Genomic DNA, 27,822 nt, shown 5'->3' on the forward strand with positions numbered 1-27,822 from the left:
GTGTCATCTACTAGACTACACTGTATCCCAAGAGTAACCGGCAGAGAAAACTCTCTAGAGACTGTGAATACACCCGTCTCGCCTAATTAGACTACACCGTATCTCAAGAGTAGTCGGTCCCGAAAAAGGTCCAACAGGATGGCTAAGACCCCACTCACGTCATGACCTCACTATCTCACCCGGGTTGCCCAAAACGGACCCACCCTGCCTGTATCTAGCTGCGCCGTACACCACCCCGTGGGTAGCCGGCTTAAGAACTGTCCAACAGAAACTGCGATACTCATCGCACTGAAACCTCATTCGGGATGGCATTCGCGGGCGCGACCCAACGAGTTTACAAGTATCTCTGTTAAGTTCACACGGCTCTCACAGGCTAAGGTCAAGTAAACGACTCTAACTAATCTAACAACCAACAGGTCACGTGCCCTCGGCACAATCTGACACCAAAACGGCGATACGGGTCCACCGTCAACCCCGACGGCACCCAACAGTTCGGAACAGCCTAACCGCTACAGTAAAAATTCACTCGGCATCCCAGCGCGAGTGTAACTGAAATCTAAACTATCTGGGATACTTGCTATGATGATACTGCAACCATATAAAATCATACAACGGCCCCTAGGGCTAAATCAGGTAGTTTAAACAGGTGACAGGTCCAAATCGCAGGTTTTCTCCTAATTCAAATTCCAAGTCCAACATGTATAAACTACTCAATTTATTACCACATGCTCCAAATTCAGATTTGCAATCTACAATATAATCTATGAATTCGAGTTAGAATAGAATATCCAAAAATCGAAATCTATACGTGCCGACGATTATGAGCTTAGGAGTAAAACCGATGTAAACCCACCTCGAAAGCTAATCCAGCGCCGGTGCGACGTCGAGGACGACGAAAACACCTTCTCGCCCGGCCTCCTCGCGATGTAACGGCAGCAACCGTATCCCCGGACGGTTCCGCGGCGCGACGTCGGCAACGAAAGCTCCAACCGAGTTCCACCTATTCGATCAATGCTAGAGAAAGAGAGAAGGAGAAGAGTAGCAATTAGCTCTCTCTCTCTCTGCCCCTACACGTATAAAGCAAGGGGTGGAATAGGTGATACAAACAAGGCAAGGTAAAATTACTAAAAAACCCCTCACCTACTCAAGTGTACCGGTACACGGGCCTCTGTACCGGTACACATGCCAACCCGAGAGCAGTCTGCGTGCAACCTGCTGAAGTGTACCGGTACACCTTGATGGCTGTACCGGTACAGCAAGTAGAAAAACTGCTATTTTGCAGATTTCTTCGCTGAAAGCTGCCTTCGCGTCGCACGGAGTCCGTTTTGCGTCTATTTGGCGCCAACGCGACTCAGACTTGTCCCGACACTCTACAGAGCTATCGACAAGCCACCACAGCTGAACTCCAGGAATCTCACAATAGAAGTATAGATATAGATTATTACTAGTATTTGACCCGTAGATGCACGGATAATATAATAATATAAAATAACAAAAGTTATTATGCGATGATAAAAGAAAAATATTCTATGAATTGGTGTGCAAACAATTTACATTTACATATTGATGTGCAAAACAAAATGATAACTAAAATTGATATGAAAAATTACAAATAACATTAATATTTTAACATATAATGAGATCAACTAAACTTTCATATTTGACACAAATTAGAGTAAGCACACATATATTAGAGTCCTACTGTCGCTTTTAAGATTCAAAAATATATAAATGTTGGTCTTCAAGAAAATATAAAGAAAAAAACTTTGTTGCATGAAGATGGAAAGTATCTGCTCCAATAACAATATAGATAAATTGTTAGATAAGTAAAATGATAAATATCATAATATTAGTGAATTTTTTCAAAAAAAGATCTAAATTTATTTAAAAAATAAAATGACAGAGTTGAATTGTTGAAAAACTGACAATTTTGAAATAGCATGAAGAAAAATAAACCGCTCACCTATTTTAAGTTCTGAAACACTTCTTTAAAAACCATATTGCTTGTGGTTTTGGATAACAAACCATCTTTATCACAAATTAGAATTTTCAATCTGTCCTTGCTTCGAACTCTAGATATTGCAACATATACCTGACCATAACTGAATATCTGTCTATGTAGATACAATCCAACATGTGATAACGATTGACCTTGACTCTTGTTTATCGTCATAGTAAAACAAACAGCCAACGGGAATTGCCTTTGTTGCATTTTAAAAGGTAACTTGGAGTCTGATGGAGTAATCACCATATGGGGTGTAAACACCTTCTCCCTAATATTGCTCCCAGAGATCACTTTTGCTTCTAGTATGTGTTTTCCCAATTGAGTGATCACTAATCTTGTTCCATTGCATAAACCTGAAAACTTGTCTATGTTTCTCAATAACATCACAGCAGCACCTTGCTTCAATTTGAGCATGTGATTGGGAACTCCTGAACATTTAATACTGTTTAAAAAATTAGGTGTATATACATCTTCAGGACCATCTAAGCCCACATCCGTCTTACAAACACTATCAGAGCTCAAATAAACTTTTTCTTCACCATGAAGCAATGAAAGCACGTATTCATTCACAGCATCCACAATTTCAAGAGTAGGAGCAAGAATCGCTCTTTCTTGTAAGTATTGCAAATCATGAATATTACTTAACAATGAAGGATACGTACTATCCACTATTGATGCAATTGGATTTGTTGATTCCTTTATGAGAAATTCATCAGGTATCACTATTAATTTCTTCACCATCATTCTCCTCACCGGCATCTCCATCTCCAACACTTAGTATCCACTTTGAGAACTCTCTCATCTCTTCTAGATTGTAATTAAATGAGCCTGTTTCTAGCCTCATTTTTTTGTCAAAGTAAGAACCTTAATAGAACTCCAAAGATAAGAAGAATTAATAGTTGCAAAAATAATATCTTGTCTTGTCCCTTTAGGAATAACAGGAAGAATTTGCCTGAAATCACCTCCAAAAATAACGACTTTACCCCCAAATGGTTGCTCACAACTTGATGGATTAGAAAACCGTAGAATATCTCTTAATGTCCTGTCAAGAGCTTCAAAACAAAACCTGTGTGCCATTGGAGCTTCATCCCATATGATAAGCTTCGTATGAATTAACAACTCTGCCAGATCACTACCCTGTTTTTATATTACAAGTCGACTCGTCAGTTATTACTAGTGGGATCCCAAATCTAGAGTCAACTGTTCTTCCCCCCGGAAGTAGAAGTGATGCTATTCCGCTAGAAGCAACATTAAGAACAATTTGACCCTTAGACCTTATGGCTGCAGATAAAGTTCGCCATATGAAAGTTTTTCCTGTTCCACCATACCCGTACAGAAAGAAAACACCCTTATTCTTTGACACGGCACTAATTATTGTCTCATAGACACCTTTCTGTTCATCAGTAAGAGATGACATCAAGGTTTTGTGCTCTCTTGTCATGGAATTTCTATCATAATAAAGTTCATCTTGAAGAAGCTTGTTTCTGGCTCCAAATAAAAGATATTCATTACGTAAAGGCATCGGAGAAAATTCTGCTAGACTTTTCCCGTTGCTACGCAACAACTTATCAATCTCAGCAAAAGTCAAAATTTTCAACTCATCATCTTTTATCTGCAAAGCTACAAATATAAAAATTAAAAGCTATAATTAGTTACAAATTCTAACTAACATATCTCCAATACTTAGTATCCACTTTGAGAACTCTCGCATCTCTTCTAGATTGTAATTAGATGAGCCTGTCTCTAGCCTCATTTTTTTGTCAAAGTAAGAACCTTAATAAAACTCCAAAGATAAGAAGAATTAATAGTTGCAAAAATAATATTTTGTCTTGTCCTTTTAGAAATAACAGGAAGAATTTGCCTGAAATCACCTCAAAAAACGACGACTTTACACCCAAATAGTTGCTCACAACTTGATGGATTAGAAAACCGTAGAATATCTCTTAATATCCTGTCAAGAGCTTCAAAACAAAACCTGTGTGCCATTGGAGCTTCATCCCATATGATAAGCTTCGTATAAATTAACAACTCTGCCAGATCACTACCCTGTTTTTATATTACAGGTCGACTCCTCAGTTATTGCTAGTAGGATCCCAAATCTAGAGTGAGCTGCTCTTCCCCCCGGAAGTAGAAATGATGCTCTTCCGCTAAAAGCAACATTAAGAACAATCTGACCTTTAGATCTTATGGCTGCAGATAAAGTTCGCCATATGAAAGTTTTTCCTGTTCCACCATACCCGTACAGAAAGAAAACACCTCCCTCATTCTTTGACACAGCACTAATTATTGTCTCATAGACACCTTTCTGTTCATCAGTAAGAGATGACATCAAGGTTTTGTGCTCTCTTGTCATGGAATTTCTATCATAATAAAGTTCATCTTGAAGAAGCTTGTTTCTGGCTCCAAATAAAAGATATTCATTACGTAAAGGCATCGGAGAAAATTCTGCTAGACTTTTTCTGTTGCTACGCAACAACTTATCAATCTCAGCAAAAGTCAAAATTTTCAACTCATCATCTTTTAACTGCAAAGCTACAATATAAAAATTAAAAGCTATAATTAGTTATAAATTCTAACTAACATATAATAGTTTATATATGATTTAATTTGATTTTTAATAGTGATTTTTAATAGTGACTTAATTTGATTTAATTTGACTTTTAATAGTGATTTTTAATAGTGACTTAATTTGATTTTTATATGACTTAATTTGATTTTTAATAGTGATTTAATTTAATTTAATAGTGTTAATTTGATTTAATTTGATTTTTAATAGTGATTTTAATAGTGACTTAATTTGATTTTTATATGACTTAATTTGATTTTTAATAGTGATTTAATTTAATTTAATAGTGTTTCCTAATCTATTTAACTAAATCCCTAGTCTATATTTGAGTTTAACACGTGGCAAGCATATAGAAAGCCACGTGTCCATTTCTCACGAAAGTTTCATAAAGGGTTCTATTTTAGTATATAGTAATAGATTTGACATATATGATTATAATTAGAAATGTAATTCTAATTGAATTAGGATTAAACTCTAGTTAGGAGACATGTATTATATACACATGCTACGGCCAAGTTAATGACGCCGTGACTCAAATTAAGCCTTGCATATTAGAGAGTTCTTCGTTCTCCAAGAAGCCGGCCCTATTAAGATGCCATGCTAATTAATTAAAGGTAAGGTTGCTTATTTCTGTGGGAGGAGTTGTGATGCACTAATTAATCAAGTGGCTTGTGAGCTCCGTACGGTGGCAGCAACACCATTAGCCGGGTGCATGCTGCTGTACATCCTTCCTTTGGTGAGCGGAGCCACTTATTTGGAGTTGCATGTACGAATGCGGATTTCGGCGTTTTCGATCTAATTAAGTTTGGTCTTTGAGAGATTTTCTTGTACTCCGCCTTTCGAAATTCATAAATTATTTGCTCCGTCTTCATCCGTGGACGTAGGCCATTGGCTGAACCACGTAAATATCAGTGTGCTCATTCCTCTTATCTTTTATTTCCTGCATTAAGTTATTTTCTGTATCTATTTTTCACCGTTCCGATTTTAAAAAACTGGTATCAGAGCCTTTCTATTCTCTTTGAGGATTAAGATAACGACGAAGTTCGAGGTTCAGAAATTTGACAGGACCAACAGTTTAGCATTTTGGCAAGTCAAGATGCGTGCTGTATTGACACAACAAGGATTGCAAAAGGCACTGTTGAAAAAAAAAAAAAGGATGTCCAATTCTTTGACGTCGGAGCAGAAAGAGGAGATTGATGACAAAGCTTTTACGGCAATACAATTATATTTATCCGATGAGATATTATGTGAGGTCTTGGATAAAAAGACCGCTGCAGGACTTTGGCTTAAATTAGAGTCTCTCCACATGATGAAGTCTCTCATCAACAAGTTATATTTGAAGCAATGTCTCTTTATGTTGCGCATAGTGGAAGGTACCTCTATTAAGTCACATTTAGATGAATTTAATTCTATTATTATGCATCTCCGCTCGATAGATGTTAAAAGGAAGAAGATGAAGCCCTTTTATTATTATGTTCTCTACCGACCTCTTATACGAATTTTCGTTAGACCTTCTTGTTTGGTCGAGATACTCTATGTCTCGATGATCTTAAATGCTCTTTACTTTCAAAAAGAGAATTGACATGCAGATAAGCAACGAGACAGGTGGAGCTTCAGAACAAGATTTGGTCGCTAGAGGGAGGTCTCGAGGGAAGGATTCCGGTAATAGAGATACATCTAGATCAAAATAAGCACAAAATCTTATTTGTGGTTATTGTAAAAAGAAATGTCACATAAAAGCTGTTTGTTTCAAGTTGAAAAATAAAGTGTAGCGGAAGAATAACGGTGATAAAATCAAGATCAGAAAAACACCAATACTTAAACAGAAGCAAGTGTTGCAGCAAGAGAATCAGATAAAAATAATATCGTTTCACAGTTACGGATAAGACACGCAGACAGGATGAGTGGCTTATGGACTCTATGTGCTCCTTCCATATCTGTACGCATAGAGAACGGCTCTCGACGTACATGTCTATTCAAGATGGAGATGTATTGATGGAAAATCACTCTAAATGTACAGTTATTGGAATTGGCACTGTTCAAGTACGGATATTCGATGGAGTAGTGAGAACTATATCTGAGGTTCGACATATTCCGGATATAAGGAAAAATCTGATCTCATTAGGTACACTTGATACCAAAGGTTTTAAGTGTTCTTCAGCTGACGAATTAATGAAGGTCGCTAAAGGGAATCTTGTAGTGATGAAGGCCAAGTTGTCCGACATGTTATATGTTCTACAAGGTTCCACTGTGACAGGTTCAGCAGCGGTGACTTCTTCGTCTATGTCAAATGCTGATAGCACCAGATTATGGCATAAGCGACTGGGCCATATGAGTGAATATGGTATGATGAAGTCGAGTGAGAGAGGTCTATTTGGTAATCAGAGTTTAGAAAAGTTAGATTTCTGCGAGTATTGTGTTCTTGGCAAACAAAAGAGAGTCAGCTTTAAGGTCGCAGTTCACTGGACAAAAGGTACTCTAGACTATATTCATTCTGATCTTTGGAGAACCTCTTGTACTTTTACTTATGGTGGTGCTATATATATATTGACTTTTATTAATGACTATTCTTGTAAAGTGTGGCGTTCTTTCTCAAAAGAAAAGATGAGGTGTTCAATTATTTCAAGCAGTGGAAGGCCATGATTGAGAAGCAAACTGAAAAGAAGATCAAGAGATTAAGGAAAGACAATGGTTTGGAATTTTGTTCGTCGGAGTTTGAAGAATTTTGCAAGAAAGAAAAGATCGTTCGACATAAGACCGTTAGGCATACTCCACAACAGAACGGGGTGACCGAACGAATGAATAGAACTCTTTTGGAGAGGGTCCATTATATGCTCTCTAATGCTGGCTTAGCTAAGAGTTTCTGGGTAGAGGCGATCTCTACGGCATGCTATTTGGTAAATCGATCTCCACATTCAGCATTTGATTGCAAAACTCCGGAGGAGGTATAGTCTAGTAGCCCTTCTGATTATTCTAATTTGCGAATATTTGGTTGTCCTGTCAATGAAGGCAAGTTAGAACATAGGGCTAAAAAGTGTATTTTTATTGATTATGCATCGGGGTTAAGGGATATAGATTGTGATGTCCTGAATCGTCTAAATTAATTATTAGTAGGGATGTCACATTTGATGAATCTGTTATGTTATATTCTAACCATAATTCTTTTGATGAGGCCCTGAGTGCTAGCAAGTAGGTGGAGGTAGAGACCGATGATATAGTTCAATCGCAGGATTCTTCTTAATTAGAACAAATTCAATCGGCAGACACCTCAGAAACTAAAACCCCACAAGTTGAGAGGCAGAGTATTGCTACAGGCAGAGCGAGGAGACAGATCAAACCACCGTAGAGATACGGTTATGAAGATATGGTTGCTTACGCTCTTTCAGTGGCACAATATACTGAACAAGAAAGTGAACTTTCCACATATAATCATGCTATTTCTGGTGCCAATTCTGTAGAGTGGTTGGTGGCGATGAATAAGGAGATGGAGTCTCTCTATAAGAATCGCATATGTGAGTTGGTAAAACTGCCTACAGGCAAGAAAATTATTGGCTGCAAATGGATCTTCAAGAAAAAGGATGAAATTCCCGGCGTGGAAGATACAAGGTATAAACCTCGTTTAGTTGCTAAGGGCTACAATCAGGTAGAAGGTGTTGACTTTAATGATATTTTCTCACCTGTCGTGAAGCATACTTCTATTCGTATTCTTTTATCGTTAGTAGCCATGAATGACCTGTATCTTGAGCAGCTTGATATTAAGACTACTTTTCTGTATGGAGAACTTGATGACCAAATTTATATGAAACAGTTAGAGGAATTCATTATTAAAGGGAAGGAGAACCATGTTTGCCTGCTAAAGAAATCGCTTTATGGCTTAAAGTAGTCTCCTCGACAATGGTACAAGCGGTTCGACTCCTTCATGACAGGTCACAGATATTTCAGAAGCAAACAAGACAGTTGCGTGTACTTCAGAAAGCTTGATAAGGGATCTTTCATATATTTGTTGCTCTATGTCGATGATATATTAATTGCTTCCAACGACATAATTAAGATAAGTAAATTAAAGGCTTTATTTAAGGGTGTGTTTGAAATGAAAGATCTAGCTGCTGCTAAGAAAATCTTTAATATGGAAATTAAGAGGGACAACAAGTCAGGACTATTGCATTTGACATAAGAGAAATATATATAGAAGATTTTAAAGCGTTTCGGGATGACAGACGCAAAATCGGTGAGCACTCTTTTTGCGGCGCATTTCAGACTTTCCGCCGAGTTATCACCGCAGTCCGATGATAAGCGGGAGTACATGTCTCATGTTCTATATTCTAGTGCTGTCGGGAGCATCATGTAGCCGGATATCTCCTACGTAGTGAGCATGCTTAGCAGATATATGACTAATCCTGGTAAGACTCATTGGCAAGCTGTTAAGTGAATTTTGAGATACTTACGAGATGCCACTAGCGCTTGTTTGGAGTTTGGAAAGTGTAAGGATGGTGTGGTTGGATATGTTGATTCGAATTTTACAGGTGATTTGGATAGGAGGAAATCACTTTCAGATTATATATTCCCTATTGGCGGATGTGTAGTTAGTTGGAAAGCTTCACTACAACCTATTGTCGCCTTGTCTACGATGGAAGCAGAATATATTGCTATGACAGAGGGTGTGAAGGAAGCTATGTGGCTAAGAGGCTTATTTGGAAAGCTTCTTTCTTATTGGAATCCGACAATTGTTTATTCGGACAGTCAAAGTGTTATTCATTTATCGAAAGACCAGATGTTTCATAAGAGGACAAAGCACATTGATGTAAAGTTTCACTTTATTTTGGATATGATTGGGAAACGCATGGTGACTATTAAGAAAATTGGTACTGAGAACAATCCGGCGGATATGCTTACTAAGTCTCTTACTATTGCCAAATTAAAGCATTGTTTGGACTTGTTGGCAGTTAGTAGCATTTGAGACCCTATGGGCGTTTGGAGAAGAGGGAGCACGGAGCGTTAAGGAGTATTGAGGCGAATTAAATTCAAGGTGAAATTTTGTGGCGACCTCGACATAGCGGTGGCTAAACTACAAATTAAACCAAGGTGGAGATTGTTATATTTGGTTTAAATTTCTAGTTAGCTAAATTGGAGTTAAATCCTAATCTAATTAGGATTGGATATAATTTAAATTTAATTTGGCATATATGGATTATAATTAGAAGTGTAATTCTAATTGAATTAGGATTAGACTCTAGTTAGGAGACATGTATTATATATACATGCTAGCTACGGCCAAGTTAACGACGCCGCGATTCAAATTAAGCCTTGCATATTAGAGAGTTTTTGGTTCTGCAAGAAGCCGGCCCTATTAAGATGCCATGCTAATTAATTAAAGGTGAGGTTGCTTGTTTCTGTGGGAGGAGTTGTGATGCACTAATTAATTAAGTGGCTTGTGAGGTCCGTACGGTGGCAGCAACACCATCAGCCGGGTGCGTCCACGCTGTCGTACATCCTTCCTTTGGTGAGCGGAGCCGCTTATTTGGAGTCGCATGTACGGATGCGGATTTTGGCGTTTCCGATCTAATTAAGTTTGGTCTTTGAGAGATTTTCTTGTACTCCGCCTTTCAACATTAATAAATTATTTAGTCTGTCTTCGCCCGTGAACGTAGACCATTGGCCGAACCACGTAAATATCGGTGTGTTTTTTTCTCTTATCATTTTCTTTACTGCATTAAGTTATTTTCTGGATCTATTTTTTTTCCATTTTAACATTCTGCACCTAATAATATAGGATAGTGTGAGTTATCTATACGATGGACACACTAAAATTAATAATCGGACTTAAATAATTTAGGCTACAGGCTGGACCGTCACGTTCATGAACAACTCAGTTGGGCTCGACTCGATATTAACTAAACTAGCTGATTTGAGTTTGGCTTGTTCATAAATTAGTAAAGTTTGAGATTAGCTTATATAATTATTAATTAATTAACTAAAGATAAAAAAGATGAAGAAATGAGGCAATATTTGAAGAAAAGGAACAAAAGTTAATAAGAAGATGTAGCATGAAACAAGTAAATTAAATTTCCCCTATCTTATAAAAGAAAAAGATAAAAAAATGCATAACTAATTAACCTAAACATTAAATTGTTTGAAATAACTACTTAACAGTTTGACTTTACTAATTGGCCTTTCATTTTATTTGATTTTAATTAGTTGTTTATTAGTTTTGGAAAATTATTACAAGCACCATTACATTTGTACATTCGTACACCGTATTTTTATGGATCATTCATTTCATCAGCTGATTGTTTGATATTTACTAGTCAATTCAATAAGTTATAGTTTATTATTATTATTATTATTGTTTAACTTAAAGATTGAGCAACTGAATTAATAATATAAAATATTGTTTAATAAAATATATGGCATACAAATATCTGAATGCATCAGATCCATGCATGTAATTACTTTTAGTAAAATTAAATTTTTTAAAAATTTGTTAATTATTTCCAAATTAATGCATGACCTAAAGTTTAGGTCAGCTCTACACAATTTTAGATAAGCATGCATGTATTACACAGAGGCAACTAGCTAGATTGCTGTAATATTATGAAAATGATGTTGCACAGTACATTAATTAATTAAATGCCAAATCAATAGTTTTTGGATTTAAATGTTTGCCCAAAACTTACAGGTGTAGTCATAATAATTGTTCGAGTTATATAAATAAAAAATTTATGAGCCTAAAGCAACCATTGCATGTATTTGGATTTCCCCGGACCACCACTTTTGATACAGTGTAAGATTCAGCACTGATATATATATAATTAGCGACTACGATTGAGATCGATGCATGTCACACATATATATATGCGCTGCGTAGCCAAATAATAACCATATGTTCTCATTTTATGATTCTAATGTTAATAGTACCTTTCACTTTTAAGTTAGTTTATGTGTCAACATATCAATGTAGTTATGATATTGCTACATGACCAAACTCTCCATTTGCTTATGTACATTATTCTTAAAATTTAACTGAGAGATGTTAACTGATTGTAGTACGTTTTAGTGGACTTAGTAAATGTAGTGGATTAATTACGTGGTGTAAAATAATTTTGTTCAAAGGTTTTTGATGAACTATATACGTGAAAATGATGCATGTATAACCCTTTAGGGCTTGAGAATTCTATTTTTAAGGATATTTAATTTGCAAATTAAAGAAAACTATGTTTTAACAACAAAGAAATGGCTGTTTATAGAGTTAAGCATATTTTTCGCATGCAATTAGTAACAAACAAAAATCGTGCTCTCTTTATAATGTGTAAAAATATTTCTCTCGATTATTTTAAGTTATTTAATTGACTAAAATCATTAACATAATATCAAAGATTAATGAATACCTAATTCTATGACTCTGAGAGATTGAGACAGAAATTTCATACTGCATAATTAACATTAAATAAGATTACATGTCTCTAAACACTTACTTTTTGAAAATAAATTTGAAGTACAATAGCTAGCTTGGACAAAACTTAACTTTATATTAATTATTATATATATGCGCTGAAATTGACTTACGTGATTAGCTTAGGTAAGAAGAAAGACTTTTTTGAATGTAGCTGTTCTCTGCTAGGTTAAATTTTTAGAAGTAACTGTGAATATTTGATTAGTACTACGAGGATGTATCACACTTGCTACAATATATCAAACTTTTTAGATTTATTAATATGTAGCATGGCACTAGCCATATACTAAAGAAAACATGCTCTAAAAGTTGGCTTAACACATCATAAACATCGTTTGGAATTACATAAAGGTTTTATTATGTGCGATAAGAAAGTAAAATAAAAAAAAAAATTCTATTTACTTCTGTGTGTAATATTATATTTTATATATTATAATGAGATGATTATAATATATATTTTATAGTACCATTGAAAAACTTATATCACTGCATGTGTCTCCATGGACTTCAACATCAAACGGTCCCGGATGAAACGTATGCAGTTAATATGCCACCAACAACTTTTCTTTAGTATGAGGGAGGTAGTTGTTACACCACATTAATGAATCGTGTGGCAACTTTTGAGCCTCAACTTAATAATTTAATGCGTTGACTCTGTACAGCTAATCCGCAACTGACTCATCATATGGAAGGTCAGTTGGTATTTCCTTTTTTTAATGTAGGTTTGTGACGCATCACGGTACCCAGGGTTATCACTTCTAAGCCTATTCTAATTCTAGCACGCTCTTTTGATCTTTTGAATCTAATTTATTTTTTATTGGAGATTTGTGATTCCGTACTTTTTAGATGGTCATCCATTTTAAAATTACTCTAATCCTAATATGTTTAATTCTCTTAACCTATTGAGCCTAACTACCATCCAAAATAAAGATTTAGAAACTCACAACCATCTGACAATATAAAACTCGTCTTACTAGTCTTAGCTGGCTCGCTCTACTCTCAAGAAAAGTCACCCATTTTAGAACTACTTCAATTCCAGCACATTTAATCTTTTTAACCTCTTGGCGTAATTACCGCCCAACATACTATAACCGAGTTAAAAGTTTTAGTCATATTATATCTTATATATAGAATTACCTAAGCTCTCTCTCACAGAATACCCTCCTTTAAGCTGTGACGTCATGTCAGGCTGAAACTTACAAGTATCATACGATGTGAGACTCATCTCGCTACCTTTAACCAATCTTGTGAAAAAACCGCACTCTACCGATAATAGTCATCAACATAAAAATCTCGCTCCTCCCACTATATAATCTGGTTCAATAGATACTTATTTCACACTTCCAACTGGTTACTGGCTCTGATACCAACTGTGACGCTCCACTTTCCATGAAGTCATCCATCCTAGAACTACTTTAGCCCTATTACACTTATCTCTGTTAACCTCTTGAGCCTAACTACTGCCCAATATATTATAGTCGGGTTAAGAGTTTAATCCTATTATATCTTATATAGAGGACTCTATGGAGTCTCACAAAGTTTTTGTATTTAGTGAGAACGTTTAATAAATACTTAGTATCTGTTTGATAAAGCATCTTCAACAATTACTTTCTGTTGCACAATCAGAAAAATCGAACAAATAGAGGCTTAATAAGATTCAGAATCTCAGTTTTACTTGGCCACTGTAATGCCAGTTTGACTCTACTGCATAACAGATCTCGTTGTATTAATTAAAAAAAGTAATACATTAAAGTATTTTTAATGGTCTCTTTGCATTGTAGAATCAGATAAATCAAATAAATAAATAAATAAATGGAGCTTGTGAATGCTTTTAAGACCTTTAACTCTCATTTTTACTAACCGGTATATATAGTGTTCGACTCTGCTGTGATTAGAGATCAATATATAAAAGTTTTCTCGGAAGCCTATTTCTATGGAATAATTAGAAGATCCAAATTGGACTTCTGTTTCTGAAAATCAAAATCTTATGTGTATTTTCTATTATAGGATAAGTAATTCATTTGTTTAATTAGTTTTTCCATATTTACGCAATGAGAATTTTTTTTTCTCATATATAACCTTTTTAAATCAGAAAATTTCTCTTATTAAAACTTAGGATAATTGTTCCTGCAAATGATTCGTATTTTTCAAATTTATCCCTCTAAATCTTAAGGTTTCATATTTGTTTCAAAAAATACAAAATTTAAGTTATGCAAATATACCCCTCAGATTTATTGGTAGTTTTTTAACAGTTAATCGCTACAGAATTTGCCTCTCAAAAAGCTATCTTGTTTTTTCTCCTATTTTATCTCCATCGGGGTTCGCCAGATCTGATGACAGGACTGTGACCGCCGTCAACACCGCCATATCTGACAAGATGGTCATTTTTTTTTACCTTTTTTTCCATTTTAGGAAAAAATTCTCACAATTTTAGGGTGTATTTGGTTCCTCGTAAAATCATCTCGAAAACAAAATTTAGGTGGACAAGTAAGATTCCGACGTTTATTTGCTCGTAAAAAATTTTTTTTGAAATTTTTTTTTATGAATTGTAAGAAAAACGGGTGTTTCTGTTTTCCACTCGAAAGAAGCGGAAATGAAAACTAACACTCGAAAAATCGTGGGGTTGGGAGGGAAGGGGGGCAGCAGGCACACGGTCCATGTGGTTATATAAATATTTATTATATATAAATAGTGATATAATTTATATATATATATATATATATATAATATATATATATATTGAGAGAGAGTTAGGTCTGACAATATAATTTGTTAGTAAAAAATCTATTTTTTGCTATCAAGTTTTTTAACTTAGATGATAATTGTAGGTTAGGATGATATTAGTTCCTTTTAAGGGTTAAAGTGGTTCCACTGGGTTATACACGCTCCCAATTTTCATTTAACTCCTTTCCAACCCGGTTGAACAATGATCCGACAAATCGAATCCACCACAGTCCCGTTTTAAAAATTGATAGCAAAAAAGATCTTTGACTTCACATAGTATTCTAGCCCCAACTCTCTCTCTCTCTCTCTCTCTCTCTCTCTCTATATATAGTATTTTATTTTTAATATAAATATATTTTTATATAATATTTATTTATAGATATTATTTATAAATATATAGTAATTTATTTTATAGTATTAAATATATACTATTATATATTTTATTACATACTTAATTATTGTATAATATATTTTAGATATATTTTATTTATAAATATAAACTATAATAATATGATAATTATTAAATATAAATTATATAGAATAAAAATATATGTATATTGTCACGCCCCGGATTACACGTTCTCCGAGCACGCCGACAAATCCGCCGTATACGAAGGAATTTTTTCTGTATACGAAGCGATAGCTGTACCTGTAAATCATACAATATTACAAACAGCAGTATAGAGCTACTAGAAGAACCAGTAATAAAACAAACCGAGTTTCATATACATACGCCAAATCCAAGATACAAAACTACTCGCACTGGTGAGTTAAACATCTGTATATACATAAACTCCAACCATAAACAACTAGCTGCTGTAGGGGCACCTCTAGCTCAGCTCGTCGGGTAGGGCTCTAACTCGCAACGCCCTTGCCTCGATCCTGATCAGCAACAGCAGCAGCCGAAGACGATGGCTCTGCAAAAACGGGGTAACAATAGGGCGTGAGAACTACTGTAAAAACAAGTAGTCCTCAGTGAGTGCCACCCTCAATATCATCGGTCCACCCACTAAGTCTACAGAAAGGAGCAAAGATAGTAATTAATGCAGGAATAAAAGCTACAGCTACTATTTATTACACTAATATGCTCTAATCTGACCTACTGTAGTAATGTCGGTCCTGACCCAATCTCTTTAGGGACAGTAAACATACCCGTCTCAGGGACTGTGAACACATCCGTCCCTCCCAGTTGAGACTATCCAGCTACCTCCACATTATCCAGTCCATGGAGAGCAAATCTAACTGGCATGAACGACACCAACGCGAAAGCACAACGCTCGTCTCCGAAGTGGCACTCGTGGAAGCTACCCAACCGAGTATGCAGCGTATCTCTGTCGAGCTCAATCAGGCTCTCTCAAGCCAAAGTTTAAGTGACCGACACTAACTGGTCTAACAATCCACAGTCACGTGCTCTCGGCACAATCCGATGCCAAAAAGGCGATATGGGTCCACCGTCAACCCCGACGGCACTCAACAATCCGGAACAGCCTGAACGCTACTGAAAAAAAATACACTCGGCATCCCAGCACGAGCGTAACAGAAAGCTAAACTATCAGGGGTATCCGCCGCCTCGACACTTCGACAATACAAAATTACAACGGCTCCTAGAGCTAAATCAGGTAGTGTAAACAGGTGACAAGTCCAAATCGCTGATTTTCTCCTAAGTAAATTTTCAAGTCCAACATGTATATTTATGGTTTACTAATCATGTCCTCCATACTGATTTCATCCATGATACAATCAACAAAAATGAACTACAATATGATTTACAAAACTGAAAATCATATATGTCGACTAATACTGTGCTTAGGAATAAACCGATGTAACCCACCTCAAGAGCTAATCCCTGACAACAAAGAACTCCCTCAGCTGCGGAACAACTTGCTGGATCAACTGAAATCCTCCAAGTCCAGAAATCGAGCTAACTCCAAGCTCTACAATCAAAATCCATCAATTCTATCCACGTATAACAACAACAAGGTAAAATAAGGGTTCGACCAAGCTAACCTTCACCAAATCCTAAAATTTTGGGCTTCGTGGATTCCTCTTGAAGTCCTGAATCCAAGAACCAAGTTTCGTCGCAATCTGACACTCCTACGTCGCGTACGAGCCGAAACGCCAACGGTCGACGTAGGAAATCTGCAAAACAGCATCCTTGAGCTCGGAAGTAATAAGGAATTGATAAATATCTCACCTCAACAGCGACTCTAGCACCGGCGCGACGTCGAGAACGGTGAAAACGCACCCTCGCCCGGCCTCCTCGCGATGCTACGGCAATAAACAGGCGCTCGAACGGCTCCGCGGCACGACGTCGGCGACGAAACAACTCCACCCGAGAGCTCCTCCACACTCGGTCCAAGCTAGAGAGAAAGAGGAGTAGAAGCCAGAGAAACTCTCTCTCTCTCTCTGCTCTACAACGTCTAAATAGAGAGGGAGAAAATGGGTGACACGAACGAGGTGGAAAAAGACCAAAACACCCTCTCACCTACCCTGGTGTACCGGTACACGGGCCCGCGTACCGGTACAAGAAGCCAACCCGAGAGCAGTCTGCGCGTAGCCAGTGCAGTGTACCGATACACCATGCTTGCTGTACCGGTACAGCAAGCAGAGAAATCTACTATTTGCATATTCTCTTGCTAAATGCTGCTCTCGCATCGCACAGAGTCCGTTTTGCGTCTATTTCATGCCAACGCGACTCAGACTTGTCCCGACACTCTCCAGAGCTGTCGACAAGCCTCAACCGCCAAATACCAGGGATCTTACATATATAATAGTTTTCTATTTTATTTATTCTTTTTTCTTTTCAACCAAACAAATCTAACGAAAAACTACTTTTTTTTTCCTACAAATCAAACACTAAAGAGCGTAAATTTATTTTCTTCCAAAAAAAAATTTTCACCAAAAATTATTTTTCACAGTTTTACGTGGAACCATACACACCCTTACCCAATTTATCAAAATGAAAAAAAAAAATCTATCAATTCTTCACCAAAATCCCACCTTTGGTTTGTTGGTTTTACTTCGTATTCTCGATTGTTATCCTCTCGACCTCCAAAACCCTAAATAATGGAGGAATAAACCTATCCACCACCATCACCACATCCTCCTCTCGGCGCCTTTCGTATTCCGTCACTCTTTCGAGCGCCAAAAATTCAAACAATAGAGGAATCAAACTTACCCGCCACAATCACCTCGTCTCTATCGTGCTCTATTCTGTCGCCTTCGTTTTGTAGCGGCACAATGAAAAAGATGGTGTTTATAATGAAAATTATATGTATTAAATACTTAACTTTAATTAGTTTATGAGATAACTTGATATTTTTATTCCTCTTATATTATATTATTGTGGCTTTTGAAGAAACATATGGCAAAATTGAAAATATAAACAGTTCTCTAATAGTAAAAAACTAAAGGGATTTCTAAAGGGACTTCTAATATTTGAAAATATTAAAAGTTTTGCAGGAAAAACACATGAAAGTTAAATTTCGTGGAGATATACTTATAGTTCACTATGTTTGTAGAAATCTATATGCATTTAACCCAAAAATAAAGGAAAATGAGAAGTCTATAATCCGATAAGAGTTGGTGGGAATAACAACCTTTTTTCGAGCACCGTAATCCCCTCCCTTCGAGTCTAAAAACTCGAAAATATATTTTAGCAATTAAATATAATGATGGGACATGAAAACAAAAAAACTTGTCCTTGATGGGCTAGTTGTAAGATCTACAACCAAAAGTTGGCTGTAGTTCCCATATTGCTCATCTCAAAAATAGTAAAACATCCATCAATAATTGGATGATTATGGATTTGACTCACTATTTTTATTTTTTTTTTTGAGAGATAGATAGCATGCTACTCACTTCGTTTATTTTATTTAAAAATAAACTTAGCTAGAAATGTGAATCAATTAGGATTCGAACTTGAGTGATTTATAATTGTGACGTATATATTAGAGCCTGTCCAACTCAAAAATTTAAGCTGATAGGTTTAGCCCAAAAATATTTTTTAAAAAATTATTGCTCTTTCAATTATTATTTGATGTTGACTATTTTCTAAATTGAGGCTATTTTCACAGAATTCATTCGCTTTGTTTTTTTTTTTTNTTATTTTTTTTTTTGAGAGATAGATAGCATGCTACTCACTTCGTTTATTTTATTTAAAAATAAACTTAGCTAGAAATGTGAATCAATTAGGATTCCAACTAGGATCCCAAATTGCGACCTCGGAATCCGTTTTTTTTTATTTTTCCTATCTCCTAAGTAATAAGATCATAAATAGTGGTGAAAATAGATCGCATAATACTAGATCCGATTTGAATATAAATTGAGAAAACCGAAAACAAATGAGGATTTTACCATTTAGATATTGAGTTAAAACTTTTTTTAAATTAAGATCTGGATTTGAATTGGAAGCCTAATATTTTTAATTGTTTTGTATATTTGTTTAATTTGTACAAATTTTATAATGTCATTAAAATAATATTATAATTCTAAATTTTTCGATTGGAATATTGATCTTGGTTATTATCTTTCAGATAATAATGACTTCCTAATTGAAATTTGGAGAATATTGAATGTCCAATAGATCATAAATTCAAATCTTACATATAGAGAAAATTATTTGAATATAAATTGAGAAAACTGGAAACAAATGGGGATTTTACTACTCAAATATTGAATTGAAAGTTTTTTTCGTTAGGATCTGAATTTGAATTGGAAGCCTAATATTTTAATTGTTTTGTATATTTTCTTAATTTGTACAAATTTTGTAATGTCATTAAAATAATGTTATAATTCTAAATTTTTCGATTGGAATATTGATCTTGGTTATTATCTTTCACATAATAATGACTTCTTAATTGGAATTTGGAGAATATTGAATGTGCAATATATCATAAATTCAAATTGCACATATGGATAAAATTTTATTTTGAGTGGTTTATAATTGTGACTTATATATTGGAGCCTGTCCAACTCAAAAACTAAAGCTGATAGGTTTGCCCAAAAATATTTTATTAAAAAATAATTGCTCCTTCAATTATTATTTGATGCGGACTATTTTCTAAATTGAGACTATTTTTACAGAATTCATTTGCTTTGTTTTTTTTTATTTTTCTTATCTCCTAAGTCATAAGATCATAAATAGTGGTGAAAATAGATCGTATAATACTAGATCGGATTTGAATATAAATTGAGAAAACTGAAAACAAATAGGGATTTAACAAATTGGGGTTTTCGAATCGACGATCCATACCGTTAAACATGATTTAGAGTATTTGAAATTTCTAGAAAATAAATTTCATAATTTTTCGAAATCATTATAAAATCCATCAAACGGGTATAAAATGAACGGTCAAAATCGAACGATATCCTAAAAATAGATGATTGGATCCTTCAATTTAAGATCGGAGTTATTGATCTTTATTTAATGAGTATAGTGAATAGAATTTTTATCAAAAATTTAATCCTCATTCCTGATTCTTTTTACAACACGATTAAACTAAGACAAATTTCATATATCGCCCGGTTAGAAATTGTCAATTTTTGTGATCTTGTGATCGTATAGTAAAAATGATAGCGAAAATTATTAAAAATTTGCATTTCTAGAATATTTTAAAATGCTCTAAAATGTCTTTAACGGTATGTGAATCGTTTGAATTTGAAAGCTCTATATATTGAAAACAATTTATGAGTACGAAGGTGATCGTACTCATAAGAGTTATAATAACTGGACTCATTTTTACTATTCAAAATTTGAGTTGAAAGTTTTTTTTATTAGGGATTATGAAATTGACATTTGAAGAGCCTATAAATTTTTAATTTGTTTCTATGTATATTTGTTAATTTGGAGTAATTTTTCTAATTCATTAAAATAATGTATATTAATTCTAAATTCTTTTCTATTGGAATATTGAATACTTGGTTATTATCTTTCACAATAATGCACTTTTAATAAGAATATTGGACAATATTGAATGTGCAATAGATCATAAATTCAAATTCATCACATATGGCATTCAAATTTATTTTGGAGGGTTATAATTGCGACGTTTATATCTGGGAGCCTGTCAACTCAAAAACTTAAAGCCAACTAGGTTTACGCCAAAAAGTATTTTTAAAAAATAATTGCTCTTGTTAATTATTACTTTGATGTGGACGGGTATAGATATAGATTTTTGAATCAAGTAAGTAAGAAAAAGTAAAAAAAAAAAAAAAAAAAAAAAAAATAGATATTGACAAAAAAAAAATTTTATAGTTTAGCAAATTTAAAAAAATATAATTTTATCAAAATGAAAAATTAAGATGCTTACGTGAAAACAAGCTAAAATTAGGAAATCTCCACCAATCCACTGTCACTTATTAGTTTTGACTTCATTCAATAATTTGTTTAATAATTTTTAATACTAAAATTTCTTTAAAAAGAGGCTAAACTCTAGAAAAAAATTATTATAATTCTATGTATAAAAATAGAAGTGACACATAGCCATAGTTAGTTAATTCGGATTCGGCAAAAATTCGGTACGGATATAATGCGTATAAAATTTGTTTTCTAATTTTTAAATTCGTTGAAAAATTTGGCTTAAAAAACGGATTTGGTATAAAATATAAAATATAAGATATAAAATATAAAATAATTTATATTTAAAAATAAAATTATAAGTTTTTTATTTATATTTTCAATAATTCAGCACTAATTCGCGAATAATTTGCGAATAATTCGGCTGGCCCAAAAATTTTCGAATAATTTTTTTTTCTTTCAAAAAAATTTGTAAACAGACCGCTTAATTCGAATTTTCAATAATTCGTGAATAATTCGTAAATAATTCGCGAATTTACTAACCAGACACATATCCTATACAAATGGGTAAATCATACGAAAATTCTCAATGGATTTATTTTTTTTTGCTGTACACAGTGTTGGGTCCGCAGCGTGCCACGTAGCCAACTATTTTTGTAGGGCCCACACTCCAAAACGCGGTTTTGGAGAAACAGTTTGTAACGATTTGACTTTCTCGCCAAGCGCTTTTGTCAACGCGAATCTCCTCGCTCCAACAGGAAAGAAAACAGCGAACCCCTCGTGCGCATTTTAAAACCCAATAATAATAATAATAATAAAATAATAATGACTAAACTATACTTTTGGTCCTCGGACTATTAGTTTCGTAATATTTGATCCTTAAATTTTAATTTAACATAATTTTGGTTTAAACTTTCTGAATTATTACAATTAAGTTGCACAACTCAAATTAGATGGTTAAATATTAATGCATCATTAATGTGAAAGTAATGTAGTTGTATTGTGATTGATTATATAAAAATAATAATTAAAATGACACATTACTTTGACATCATCGATACGTCAAAATTTAGCCAACGAAATTAAGTTGTGAGACTTGATTGCAATAAATAAAAAAGTTTGAGTCAAAATTATAAATAAGTTAAAATTTAAGAATCAAAGTATCTGTAATTTATCTAAACGTGAATTGCAGAAATACGAAGTCTACAACATTGGGGGTTCGTAATCTTTACGATCCCCCAATCCAACGGACCAAAAGAGTTTAATTACTAACCCTTTTATTAGTGTTTAATTAAAAAAAAATGATGATACTAATTTTTACAACTTGGCCCTTAGCCCTTGGAAAGTTATAAGATTACAGCGATAAAGGGTTGTAGGGCTAGCATTGCTCAGGTAAATTGCATGGAAGGGCCCTAATTTTTAACATAAAGTCTCTATTGAATTCCTCATCTTCCAATGTTGCATTAAAATTTGTAGGTGAATGCCCCAAAAAAGGGGTGTTCACCAAAAAAGGGGTGTATATTTTTCTTCTGTAACCGTATAGTTTATAAATCTCTAGGAGTTTTTAGTTTTTTTTTTTTTTATAAAAGATAAGAGAGTATTATAATCTCTTAGATAAAGCGATGTAAGATTTACATTGCTTTTCGGAGTGTAGAAATAGCATTCGTTTGTTGCAATTACATTCTTAGTCTTTAACATGCTTTTCAGTTCAACCATTTACTTTCTAATTATTGTAGTTAGGTTCTTAATCTTCCACAAATTTCAATCGGGTCCCCAAGGGACCTTTTAATTGTTACAACAAAAATTATTTTCATTGACCATCCCTAGTGCAGGTGGCAAATAATTTGATGGCTAGTATTGAGGTCCCAAATTAGAAGCCTAATAGCTTCACAAATGCAGCTAAGTTCATTTCTTAAAGAGAAAATGAACAAAAAATGAATGAAATAGGTACATTGCTTGTTGAATCGTTGACACTAATCAGTAACCCCAAAAGTTCGAACGGTTAGAAATATAAAATTAATTGACGTAAAACATACAGACACAACGCCCATGGGTCTCGATTGTGATTCGGTCCAACCAATCTCACGTCATTTCGAACATGACTCGGCCCAACCCGACCTCTCGCTATTCCGAATGCGATTCAATCTAACCCAACTTTCTGCCACAAGGCAAGATACTGGTTCCTTTAAGCTGACAATATTATTTTGTTCTCTCTTCAAAAGAAAAAGAAAGATACGGTCAGTGAGGATGCTTAGGTGGGGAGTGTACTTGGAAGGAATCTTTTCTTGTGCAAGAAAAGGGAGGAGGAAGGAGAAGGGCGAGATACGTGAAAGCTATTATGTGGGTTTGGCCTAGCTTTTAAAAATCGCTTTTGGACTGAAAAATAATTTTCGGCCCAATAGAGCGTTTGGCAACTCATTTTTAAAATCTGATTCGGCTTATTAGAATCAGAAAACTGATTTTGAAGGCCCCAGAATCAGAAGCAAAAAAAAAACAGCTTCTTGAAATATGATTCTGATTTTGGATTTAAACTTCAAATTTTTATTTTTATTTTAATTTCAATATTTAAATTTAAATTTAATTTTAATTTCTTACTCTTTCTCAGACTTCATCCTTCTAAATCTTTCCAAATTTTACCCTTAAACTTTTCGCAATTTTGAAAAAATAGATCCCTTCACACCACTCCCTCTCACATTCTCCACAATCCTTCTAAAAATTCAAATTCTCAAATCTCAACCATTCCTTCACAAACTTTTACAAAATTTAACATTTTAATTTTAAAATCCTTTAAAATTTCCATCTTCCAATTTCACATTTCACACATTTCTCAAATTTTAAATTTTCTCAATTTAACATTTACAACTTTTAAAAATTCTGGTAATTTTACCTATCTCACCCATTTCAAATTAATTAATTTTTAATTTTTAATTTTTAATTTTTATTTCTAACTCTTTAATTCCTTCACAAATTAAATTTTGAAATTAAAAATTTAATATTTTTCTCTCACCAATATTTACTCTCTTACTCTCCTTTACACATTCTCAATCAACCTTACCTCCCCCTCTATCTCTCTCTTACCACCATTTAAATTTCTCACAAACCTCCTCTTCCAACCAATTTAATCTCTCAACCTTCTTACAATTACTCACATCATTTTAAAGTCTTAAATCTTAAACTTCTCAAATTTAAAGTTTGAAATTATAAATCTTAAATTATATATTTTTATATATTCACACATCTCTCTCACTCACTCTCTCAAAATTCATGAATCTACCCCTACTCACTTTTAAATTCTAACTATTTCTCATCTTTTAATTTTAAATTTCCTATTACTCTCTAATTTTAAATTTTTAAAATTTTAAATTATTTTTGAAATTAGAATATCAAATTTTAAATTTTGTATAATTTTGAAAATTAAAAATTTTAATTTTCATTCAAATTTAAATTTAGATTTTAAATTATTTTAAAATAAAATTTAATAAAAATATTAATTTATACAAACATCAAAAAAAAATTCCCAAATAACTTTTCAAAATCACTTCAGAAAAATCACTTTTATCTAAACCATACCAAACGCTCTACAGCTTTTAATCAAAATCACTTTTCCAAACCAAAATCTCTTTTTCATAAATCACTTTTTTAGAAGATAGGCCAAACAGGCCCTATCTCAGCTGGCTCGGACAACCAAACTTCACCTGCGATCGGTCGCGCCACTACAACAGAATTAGATTATACGGATATATTTTTAAGACACTTTTATATAAGTGTCCCATTATGTCAAATAAAAAAAAAAAAAATCTGTTAAGACTTAAATATAAAGTCCAATCCAATCAAAAATAAAAAGTTCTTCTATTCAACCAACCACACCCAGCCCACTCAGCCCGATTACAATAAAAAAGAAAAAAAAAAATTGATCACCATCTCCCCTTCTTGTCCTCCGCCGTAGCAGCCAACTAGGTAGGATTCCGGCGGTTGGAGTTCGGCCACAAGAATCTCGTAGAAACCGAGAAGGCTACGATCGCAATATATCCCTTCGCCACAAATCACTGAAAGAGTAGGTGCCCAATATCAAAGTGGCCTTATCTACAGCGATCCCACATATAGCAACACTCTTAAGTGTCGATAATTTAGCCAAAAGTATTCAATATTGGCTCGACCGTTTCTCACATCCAAAATAAAAGCTTACGGGAAAAAAAAAATAAAGAATTTAATACAAAAAAAAGTGAATTTAAAAGCACTACAACAAAGGGTTGCACTAAACTAAAAAAAAAAAATTACTTTACATAAAAGTAAAAAATGGTCTTTTTATTTTTTTTGACTGGACTGGAATGATATTGCAATACAGAAATGTTGAGGGACTAATTTAAGTTACTATATATACATATCAAAATAGTACAGGAACTGTGCATAGATGATGCATTTAATTTGTCCTAGATTTAAGTTATTAGGTAGCTTAGTATTAGAAATTAAATTAAACATTTGCCTCGATATGGATACGGATCCCCGAAGAAGAATAAAATCCACATCTGATATTTTTCAGGTACGCTTTTTGATCGGATCATGTATCAGATTCAGGTCTGAGGTGACTACAACTGTCATTAGGAACTAATATCTTGGCTTTGATTATTATTATTACTATTATTATTATTATTATTATTTAATAGAGTGAAATCTCATTGTTGAAATTGTTTTCTTTCTATATTTTTATAGAGAAAGAAAGGTAGCAAGCTGTGTACTTCGTTTTAGTTTCTTAAAATAAAACTAAATTCAGCTAAAAATATAAAATAAATTAAGTTTTGAATTTAGAACCTCATATACTAATGATTAAATTATTAATCAACTGCATTGCCATACTCATTATTGATAAAATTATTAGTTGTTGGCATGTAAAGGTGGGTACAAAATGTTTGTAACTTCGTACCAAAATTGAGTAGTTTGGGGCCCAAATTAAAGGGAACTCAAGGAGTCCTTTCATGATGACCATTACAATAGGGATTGAATGGCCCTTCACTTTTTCACTAATAAAATTAAAAGTAAGATAAATGGTAAAAGGCAAACTACTAAAAAAAAAAAAGACAAAAAAAAAAGAAAATTACCTTTCTTTTATCTTTAAAAAAAAAACACCCTACAAAAATATTACAGTTTTGCATAAAGGACGCATGGGAACAAAAAATCTTAGCATAAGCGGTAAAAAACTTACTGATTGACAACTGAGGTCTAAAGTTCGAAATTTAATTGCATTACATTTCTAGAAAAATTTATTTCTAAAAAAAAATAAATAAATTGGCAGTACATTTAGTAGATCCAGATGTAAATTTTAAATCAAATGAAAAGAAAATTAAAGATCTAGAAGTTTAACTTTTTGCTTTCGAACTTGTTAAAATAGCTAGCTGACCACTCTAGAAACTTAAACCGCTAGATAATAATAATTTAATATTTTATATTCAACATATACGTATTTTTGCAGTCGTTGCTATTAATAAAGTAGATAAAATGAAATCTTTTTAGTATTTGTGCGGTAAACTTGATTATATTCAGTATATTTCTTCTAATAATAATAATAATAATAATAATTTCTGTCACTTCCCGATCCGGAAGCTTAGTGGGACACGCCACGTACTTGCGACAAACACAAAGATAATTAATTTGCAACCCTTGTAGGCATCGGGACACAGCAATCTAGAATAATAGCACATGATAAAAAATTTGTATAGAAAGTGCCCAATGAAAATAACATAATACATGAGTTTCCATATCCAACAAATAAAATCACAATTCCAATTAGAATATTATAAATCCATGCACCTACAACTTATTTGTGGGAACTCTACAATTCTATTTTAATTTGACCATCCAGCTAAAAGGCTAACTAGTCAGTCTCATGGCCTCACGTTGTATCACGCCTATTCCCACTAGATGTACCTGAAAAATATGGTACATAATAGAATAAAATAGTATAATAAACTTTTCAATAGGTACAACGAGCTGGCGGAGACAAGCTATTAATTACTATCAATCTAACCAGAAAGAGTACAACAGAAACAGAAATAGAAACAGTAATATAAATAAACGATCAGAAAAATGAGCATTCCAGTAAGAATAACTAATGCTATAACTGTTATCCGGCGAATAGTCAGTGAATGAAGTGAAAGGTACAATTGGAGATCTAGTTTATGCATCAAACTTAATATACGAAGTCTCAAATTTATCTTTGATCCAACCAGCAGGGTATGTTCTTTTCGATTCGGTGCCATAGAATCTAATCGCAACTGTCTAAGCTCAATGTGAATCACTGCCTAGCAGGTCGAGTCGCAACCACTCTTTAGAAAGAGCCCACCCCACCACAAGATTGCAATCTTATACGACAGTAGTAAATAAATAGCATAGAACACAGTGACAAGTCGCCATGCTTATGATCAAGGCTCCAACACAATAACAAAAACACTAGTCCACAACTACAAGTTGTCGACAAAAATAATATCCAAGAGCCAAACCAAATTGTATAACCAAAACTAAGTGTTTGTATAGAGATATCATGATAGGAATAATCCTCAACGAAACATGCTTACTACTCATGCATATATAACGAAATAATAATTTAGATATATTATAACAAGAACAGATGCAGTTATAAAATTAAACAAATTATATCAATACCACATCTCAATATAAAGATTGAAAAACTGACAGGAAGGATTATCCCAACTTAAAGACCAAAATCATAAATAAAGAAGGATAAAAGTCAAGTTAAGTAGTAAAAACTCTAACCACACAAGTCC

The 27,822-nt window shown here is 33.7% G+C and overlaps 1 protein-coding gene and 1 long non-coding RNA gene across 2 annotated transcripts; both read right to left on the bottom strand.

Moving 5' to 3' along the window:
- On the bottom strand, window positions 1,964–3,082 carry LOC109711329 (ATP-dependent DNA helicase PIF6-like). The gene is given in 3 exon segments (XM_020234324.1): window positions 1,964–2,732; window positions 2,734–2,857; window positions 2,860–3,082. Coding segments are annotated over 3 exon segments (1,116 nt in total).
- On the bottom strand, window positions 15,623–17,126 carry LOC109711195. Its single transcript, XR_002216531.1, has 3 exons — window positions 16,753–17,126; window positions 16,577–16,679; window positions 15,623–15,662 (listed from the first exon to the last, which is right to left on the bottom strand). It is a non-coding gene; the product is annotated as an uncharacterized LOC109711195 (long non-coding RNA).

Source organism: Ananas comosus, linkage group 6 (assembly GCF_001540865.1).
Source record: "Ananas comosus cultivar F153 linkage group 6, ASM154086v1, whole genome shotgun sequence".
NCBI lineage: Eukaryota > Viridiplantae > Streptophyta > Magnoliopsida > Poales > Bromeliaceae > Ananas > Ananas comosus.